This window comes from Corticium candelabrum, chromosome 7, assembly GCF_963422355.1.
Source record: "Corticium candelabrum chromosome 7, ooCorCand1.1, whole genome shotgun sequence".
In the NCBI taxonomy this organism is placed as follows: Eukaryota; Metazoa; Porifera; class Homoscleromorpha; order Homosclerophorida; family Plakinidae; genus Corticium; species Corticium candelabrum.
In genome coordinates this window covers 3,315,241-3,323,793 of record NC_085091.1, presented here as the reverse complement: position 1 = coordinate 3,323,793, position 8,553 = coordinate 3,315,241, and the positions used below count along the sequence as shown (strand labels likewise).

At 40.3% G+C, this 8,553-nt stretch overlaps 2 protein-coding genes across 4 annotated transcripts; both read left to right on the top strand.

Annotated features, from left to right (window-relative positions):
- The first annotated feature begins 77 nt into the window (after positions 1–77).
- On the top strand, positions 78–1,674 carry LOC134182521 (uncharacterized). Its single transcript, XM_062649933.1, has one exon. The coding sequence runs from the start codon at positions 119–121 to the stop codon at positions 542–544; it is 426 nt and encodes a 141-aa protein (XP_062505917.1). The 5' UTR covers positions 78–118; the 3' UTR covers positions 545–1,674.
- A 434-nt stretch (positions 1,675–2,108) lies between these two features.
- LOC134182152 (1-acyl-sn-glycerol-3-phosphate acyltransferase delta-like) lies at positions 2,109–5,579 on the top strand. Of its 3 annotated transcripts, none has more exons than XM_062649511.1 (9): positions 2,109–2,220; positions 2,281–2,893; positions 2,956–3,125; positions 3,926–4,087; positions 4,152–4,305; positions 4,671–4,770; positions 4,823–4,901; positions 4,966–5,164; positions 5,235–5,579. In XM_062649511.1, exons 2-9 carry the CDS (start codon positions 2,749–2,751, stop codon positions 5,309–5,311), a joined length of 1,086 nt encoding a protein of 361 aa, XP_062505495.1. In that variant the 5' UTR covers positions 2,109–2,220; positions 2,281–2,748; the 3' UTR covers positions 5,312–5,579. The 3 variants fall into 3 exon arrangements, with proteins under 3 accessions (XP_062505495.1, XP_062505494.1, XP_062505493.1); XM_062649510.1 differs by having other exon boundaries at positions 2,278–2,893; XM_062649509.1 differs by having other exon boundaries at positions 2,109–2,893.
- The last annotated feature ends 2,974 nt before the right edge of the window (positions 5,580–8,553 follow it).

Below are 8,553 nucleotides of genomic sequence, written 5' to 3'. Positions count from 1 at the left end.
CCTGCGGGAACCGGGCACTGCCAGGCTCACGTGAGTCTGGGGACGCGGCTATTATAGGAAATGTTCTTTGCAGGGAGAGAAAGCGGCGAGCGCAAGAAGACACAAATTGGTTGTAGATATGTCACCAGAAGAAGGCGGCCCCGAAGAGGTGCTAAGATCTACGCACGAAGACGACGACGGCAGCGCTTCCTTGTCTAGAGAACAGCCAGAAGGTTCGGTCTTCTCTACGGAAGAAGACAGCTGGCAAAGAATCAGTGAGTGGATGAGCGATTTGGAAGCTGACGATCTCAAGATGGTGTACATGTCGCTACTTCTCTTTCAGTTCCATCGTAGGGAGACGTCAGCAAACGTAAAGCAGTTCTCAGAAGCTGTTGCCAGAGTGGTGTCACGAGATGAGAAGACAATTCGACGGTGGCGGATGGATTTTGTGGAAAATGCAGGTGACTTTTCAGAAGATGCACGAGGTAGACATTCAAGAATCAGTGTAAGGTATGACGATGAGTGCAAGAGGAAGGCTATGAAGTGGGCTAAAAGACGGCTATGAACTCTACTCACCGCTCCTCCCCTACCAAATGATGTTCAAGCTGGTGTTGAACTGTGAACCAGTTGCAACTGGCAACTCATCGGCCACCAAAATGTTAGTTACCATTTTTCACGATGAGTCCAGCTTTCTGTCGAATGAGGATCAGCGATTTGTGTGGAGCCAACCTGATCAGGTTGCTATCAAACCAAAATCTAGATGGTCAGGGAGGATGGTGAGTGATTTAGAGGAGTATTTAGGCTCTCACCTGAAGATTTTGAATTAGCTAAGGTGGCATGTCCAACAATTAGGCAAGAAGCTAGGAAAATAATTGAATATGGGGAAAACAGAGATGGGTATTGTTGGACACATGCTAAATTTATTGGTCAGGTCAAACAGGCAGCAATGATAGCAGAGTTCAAATATCCTAAAGATAGCTACTCTTCTGTGGATTTTTTATCAGAGTTCTAACCACAAGGCAAAGGCAAAGAATGCTTTAATTGCCAGACGGATGAATGTTGGGCCAGGTGGAGCACAACCAAAAATGAGAGATACGTTGTACAATGGAAGACTTCAAAAGCTTGTTGATGATGCTGAGGAACCAAAAGGACTTTGTCAGGTGGTAGTTGAGAGGGAAGTTCATGTACAAAATCTGAAATGGGAAGATATGGTTTCTGTGTTGTCAAAACATGAAGATTTTTTAAATGAGAAGTCAGTTGTCGAGTCTTATCTCATGTCATTAGGTCATCATTGTCTATTTTTACCGAAATATCACTGTGAGTTAAATCCCATTGAGAGAGTCTGGGGGCATGCAACAAGGGCTTACTGTAATTACCGGTTTGCAAACTTCTATGATTTCTGCTTTGGAAACTGTTAATGTTGGACTTATCAGAAGAAAATTAGAAAGGCTAGAGACTATTCACAAGCTTACAAAGATGGACAAGTGACTGGGCATAATGTGGAAGAGGCCGTAAAAGTGTACAAGTCCCACAGAAGAGTATTGAAGAACAAGTAGTTACATAAATATTTAGTGCATGAATGAAGTTTGTAGCTTGTGATTGTGAATGAAATATGCTGATTGTGTACCAGGTGTCTTCTGTTTATGTGAGTTTTCATGCAGGTGAGTCTTTCTATCTAAGCAATGGAAAGGAAAATGGAAATTTTGGTTTACAGAGTTGAAGTTTTCGGGCTGAAAATTCCCCTAGCAGTGCATGTTAGTCTGACCGTTACACTAAAATATGTGAATTATAGGGCGATGACCACGCCCCCTTGTAGACCTTTTTGCTTTGCTCATGAGAGAAGGAAGGCGAAATCGGAGAAACGGGTTTGCAACTTTTTAAATCATCTTACTAGCTGAACGTTGAGACGTTTGTGCAACGAACTGTGAAGTAATAGGGGAAAAACCTGAGACCTCGCATTCTAGACTTGCGGCAAGAATTAATGTTGAATAGGAAAGACTCTATGTTAGAATTTGCATGGCTCAATAGACTAGCGATCGGCGAAGTCGTGGATCAAATTTGAGACGATTAGGTTGTGTTAATTTCAAAATTACACGCGCTTGTCCGCGTTAGTGCGCGGGGGCATTTATGATTATTGTATGCACGCCCCTCCCAACTAGACTCTGCTACTCGTTGGAAAAGCACGCCCAATCGAACTCGGCTATGGAGTCGGTATTTCCGTCGAGTCAGTCGGTACATGTGGTATGTACTTTTGTTGAGCCATTTCCGGTGAAAAATGAACAAGAGAAGAAATATTAGTAGAGAGAGAGAAAGAGGAGAAACAAGAAACAAAGAGGAGAAACAAGAAACAAAGAGAGAAAAGAAAAAGAGAGAAATAAAGAGAGAACGAAAGAAACACAAGTACCGGTAATTACCCAAGCAAACACAGTGTCTAATGGCTCTGTGCCCGCAGCTCTTCTTCATCATATAGCGGTAGCTCTTCATTGGCAATATGTCCCTCCGCTGCACGTGGCGACAACTGTTGCAACTTGTGCTGGACACATGCGGACGGATGCATTGACATCAATGAGACACAAAAATGTAGCGTGTGTCCCATTGTCATATCCCACAAGCAACACTGTAGTCTTATCACTTACAGAGCAACATATCTATACAATCAGAAATTTTACTGCCAGGAAATACTAAGAAAGCAAGCATCTCCCCTAGATCCCGTATGTCTGTTGTCTTACCATCAGCTGATTAGCAGATGTGGAGGTATCGTGTCACACCATGTGGATCATCATCTCTCTAACTTTTCTCGCAGCCAGTCTTACTGCTAATCTCCTAGAGTTTCTTGCGTTTGTGATCATCCGACCGTTTTCTGTCTCCTTCTTTCGCAGAGTGAACGCCTATCTTTGCTATCTGCATTGGAGTAGTGAGCGCATATGCATGTTAATAGAGACGCGATTCTTGCAGACCACTTGCTTGTGCTTTCAGTAATCCCGTGGACTCTTAATAATTGGTGTAATCTGGAGCTCAGGATTTTTGGCGTTGCGGAAGATATTGAGAACATCAGACAGGCAAACACGTTCACAGTAATAAATCACCGAGGAGACCTTGACTGGATGGTAGGATATTGTGTTTGTGACCGCATCAAAACATTGCAGGTAAACTCTGATTTATGAGTTCACATAGCAGTTGTCCTAACTGAAGTTTAATTGCATGGGGCTCGATCACAAATAGGCAAGTATATATGTCCATGCAGCAAGGCACATGCAGCTCAGTGATGTACTGCATGCATATTGATAATAGATTAATTAATTAATTGCTTGAATTACTAATTGTTTAAACCAAGGTAATTTACTGTTGCTGTTGTGTGTGTGTGTATGTGTGTGTGTGTGTGTGTGTGTGTGTGTGTGTGTGTGTGTGCGCACGCACGGTGTGTGTGTGTGTGTGTGTGTGTGTGCGCACGCAGTGTGTGTGTGTGTGTGTGTGTGTGTGTGTGTGTGTGTGTGTGTGTGTGTGTGTGTGCGCGTGGTGTGTGTGTGTGTGTGTGTGTGTGTGTGTGTGTGTGTGTGTGTGTGTGTGTGTGTGTGTGTGTGTGTGTGTGTGTGTGTATCCTTGCCTTCACTTAAGTTATCAGTACTTTTCACGCCCACAATTAAGATACACAATATTCAAAATGGCTGTGGGTAAACACTGGGAAGGAAGCTACCTCAAGTTGAGCCTATCTGGTACTCACAGAAGTGTGTAAAACAACTAACCAGCACCAGATACCCTTTGCTATACAGTAGAGCATGTACGTACTATCCAAATTTCATGTAGCACTTCAATCAACACTGTGGATGCACACCATAGATGTAACTATTGATTAAGTTAGTATGTTGTAAGTATCTACGTTTGTAGTGGTGGTTACATTTGACAACTGGTTTTGTACTCTTTGTATTCAACATGTATTCTCTATTAGGCAGTAAAATCTGTGATGAAAAGCTTTGTCAAATATCTGCCTACACTTGGCTGGAGCTTCTGGTTCTCTGATTATGTGTTTTTGAAAAGAAGCTTTGCACAGGACAAGCACTGTTTACAAGCTGCCACTAAACAATGGGTATCATATGACTTTCCTTGGATGGTCAGGCTATTGTCTGCACTTTTATTTAAGTGGTTTGGTTTGATAAATATCTCATCATTTGTAGGTTATTTTGTTTGCCGAAGGTACTCGGTTCACCGAGGAGAAGCATCAGAAAAGCTTAGAATATGCAAGCAAAATGGGATTGCCCAAATTGAAATATCACCTGATGCCTCGAACAAAGGGATTCAACTTGATTATGAAAGAAATCAAAAATCATGGTAAGGTAATTCATTTATTGCCCATTTTGGAGATGTCAGACATGCATGAGCTGTGCATATGCATGTGTGTGCATGCGCGTGTGCACATAAAATTGTAATCATATTTGTGTGCAGTGTTGTACCAAATTAGGGCCTTTACGCCTGCTGTATTATTGAATAAAGACATGCTTTGCTTCTGATATCTCTCATTGTCAAAACAAGAAATACAAATGTGAAAACTGAGTCAAACAGATGACAAGACATAGTGATTAAGTCCTTAGTATGTCCCAAATGCTTTCACACATTATTATGGTCAGTTGTGTTTCTTTCTGACCAGCAAGACTACCTTGATGAATGTATGGAGTGAGCTGTTTCATTCGTTTTAGTTACTGCTGTGTGTGATGCCACAGTGACATACCCACGTGGTGTTCCTTCGATATCAAACTTCATTCGGGGAGAAAAAGTGTATGCTGATGTTAACATGAGGTGAGAATCATATGAACTCGTGGTCTAATCTATAATGTATGCACTTATGTAGGATGATTCCAATCAGCGAGGTACCTGTGGAGTCCGAAGAGGAATTAAGTTCATGGCTGATTAATCTATACAAGGAAAAGGTATCATTTAATTAAATTATAATTTTAATTACATTGGATTGGTGTAGAATAAGTTCTTCATTAGGATGACCTTGTTGACTATCATCACAATCATGGACGGTTTCCAGCTAGTATTGTTGACTTTCCCCCTCGATTTATGTCGACTGTCGTCATGACTGTATGGATTGTACTGCTGGTGGTTCCTTTTGCATTTTATGTGTATACTGTTGTGATTGCTGGAGCATACTGGACATTGGCAATACTAGCGATAATTATACTTGCAGGTTGTTGAAATATTTCTAATTTTTTGCTAATATACTGATATGGTAGTTGTCTTTTGATCCAAATTCCTAGCTCAGCTTGGTATGCGTCTCTTGATGACGGTGAGCGAGGTGCCTAGAGTTGCAGAAGTGAGAAAGAAAGGACAGTGACTACTGATGATGCAGAGACGTTTCTCAGACGTGGACAGCAAGTGATTGATTAACAAAATCAAAGCTTTATTTGATCAATACCCACAAAAGTTCCATGATATTGCATGCCAGAGCACAAGTTTTGGGTAAATATTTTCCCAAATTTGAGTTATGATGATGATGATGATGATGTCATAAATGTGCACTGTATGCACACTGATAAATGTCACCATTGTGTAATAAAAATTATTGGATTGAGTAGCCAAGACACAGTACTATGTAGGTAAATATCAATTGACCAGTACAGCTACTGGAGACTGTACAGACGCTCAAAGATTCACCAACTATGAAGCCAATAGAATAGAATAATACAAAGACTGAAAAGATAGGCATAAGCACTTTCATCACATGTTGCAGTAATAGAATTCACGTGGCCAAACAAAAACAAGATTTCCAAGACTATGGCGGCCAAAATTGTATAAATTCAACATATTGGGGTAATAAAGATGAGATTCACAGCTGATAGACTCTTTGTGTAAGGACTCGACTTAGTCACTGAGTAGAGTCCAAACAAGTTTTATTATTTAGTGATACAACATTACTGTATAGCTTGAGTTGTACGATGTAAAGAAGTTTTACTTGGATAGTCATGCTGTGGTGTAATAGGGTAATTTATGGCACCTGCTCATGATTAATTTCTATAAAATGTCTCAAGTACAAACTGATTTGGTAAGCCATAGTGGTTTTGTTGGTGATAGATGCTCTAACGACTTCATTTCCTTCTCCCAATCAAATTGAAAGTTTTCTTTCTATATCTGGTTGCATAAAAAAGGGCTTTCTGAGCATATAAGTTCCTATACTTGTACAAGTATTAAAACATTTTGAGAAAATGATGCAGATGGGTATGTAGGAGTGGGTATGTACTTATTCATGCTCATCTCCTACCTACCTACTGGTACATCGCAATCACATCCATAAATACACAGCCAGAGTACTGTCACACATGACTGCTGCGTAAATGTAAAGATGAGATGCACGCAACTGCTGCAAGCGATTTAGGTAAAAAGATTGTGATGTAGGAGATGACCATGAATAAGTACATACCCATCCCTACATACCCATCATTTTCTCAAAATGATTTTATTCCTGTTTCATTTATTTTTTAGTTATGTAGGTAGATGAGGTGTTTGTTTGTCTCGCTCCAATCTATAGAAGTTCCATAATGGTAATGCATGTGCATTGGTGTTTTTGATCTCGTCGTCGTAGCTGCTTCGAATGAGGCGCTAGCCTGGCTGACAAAAGTGAATGTGAAATAATAAACTCGGGTTTTTACATGCTAATACATGGCTTCTGAGGCACTTACTGTCAGCGCTGGTAGTCTGGCTACCATTCCGAACGTTTGAAGTCGAACGCTAGGTGGCTCTGAGATCTCTGGAATGAGTGCTGAGAGATTTGGTTTGGATGTGTTTGGATACATTTGTATGGGGCACCATTTTAGATAATTAGCATCCCTACATAGGGAGTCCTACCACACTTTCTAATACTGTCTCAAAATGGAAAGACAGAAACATCAGCAAATATTATTGTGGAAACAGACCTTTCGATTGATTCTATTCCTAGCAGCTCAACTGTCAGAAATAGTAGATTCCATGTCCTTGATGTGCGTATAATTAAAGCACTACTGTATGATTGCCATGGCCATGGAGCACAGACAAACAAAGTACCAAGTGCATGCACTTTGTTTGCCCCCTATTGAATGGATACACAAGACTTCTACAACTTGTCCAATAGACGTATGAGTATATGGTAAATTAGTGCATGTAATGAAATCTATAAAGTGGTACATGCACTTTAGAAGGGGTACTTCAAATGCCTCCCTGCATCTCAAATCTACTATGCAGGACACTTCAACGAGACAAATGATGTGCATGTAGGAGACTTCTGGAACTAGGTTTGTTACCATTCCTGTCACTAGGCTGAAGGGCATTACGAAAATAACCAATATTTAGTAAGTGCTAATAATAGCGAACAAACAAATTCCATTTTCTATGCAAACATCATTGGATTGCTTTAGTCATGAATCCACCAGGAAATACATTTACCAGGAAATACATACACAGGAAATACATTTACCAGGAAATACATACACAGGAAATACAGGAAGACATTTTGTTGTTGGGAACTACCCCATGGACATTTACAAACAAGAACATGAGATCGTCTTCTAGCTGCTCTGGGCAAACCATGTGTACAGTAAATAGCTAGACCATCGAATTTGAATGTACTCAACACACACACACACACACACACACACACACACACACACACACACACACACACACACCACCACCACCACCACCACCACCACCACCACCACCACCACACCACACCACACACTATTACTACCCTCTCTGCACCACGTGCACCAAGATTCACTAGCAAAGCATGAAAAATCCCAGTATGGCTTATGCAAGGATTCTACACAGCAAAAAAGCACAGATGTGTTGATATGTATCCACTTATAATTACTTACTTGCTACTAGACTGTCACCTGTTCGTGACACAACAGACTACAAAATACAATTGCTAGTGACCACTACAAGCAAGTTGCAGGTACATTATCACAAACTGTTCTCGGATTTGTAATGTGGCTGTATTCATAACGTAAAAACTAAAAATGCATTAATGATTCTGTAATAATGGCACCTGAATAAAGTATATCTTATTCACTGTAGTGTACGCCAATAGTGCAGTTTGCATCAAAGCAATTCACCATTTTTGATACTGTAAATTTGGAGTATTACCACTGTATACATAAATAATTAGCTAATGTAGTGATACAACTACAAAAATTTAAAGAAAAACAGCAATATGTCAGGAAGTCCTCTAGGCAAATAGATTTAAATCTATAACAATAATCTCAAACTGTGGTTTTGTTATCAACCTCGTCAGCAGCTCGACCTACTAGATAATACTTTCTAGTGTATGAAACCACCACATTGTTCTGCCTGACTGCATAGACTTCGATTTTGTTACATGATATCCTCATACACAGAATACTCACAAATCTGAAACAAATCACTATGTATCAAAAATGAACGCTGTGTAGTGTAAGCTAGTTAATTAACTGCTGAGGCTTTATAGCACTTTAGTTCTTCTTCATATTCTAGTTAACAATCAACTGCTGATACGAGAACACATTTTCAAGACTAAATAAACCAAAGTGCGCATGCGCTAGGGTTACAGTAACACCCTTGATAGGA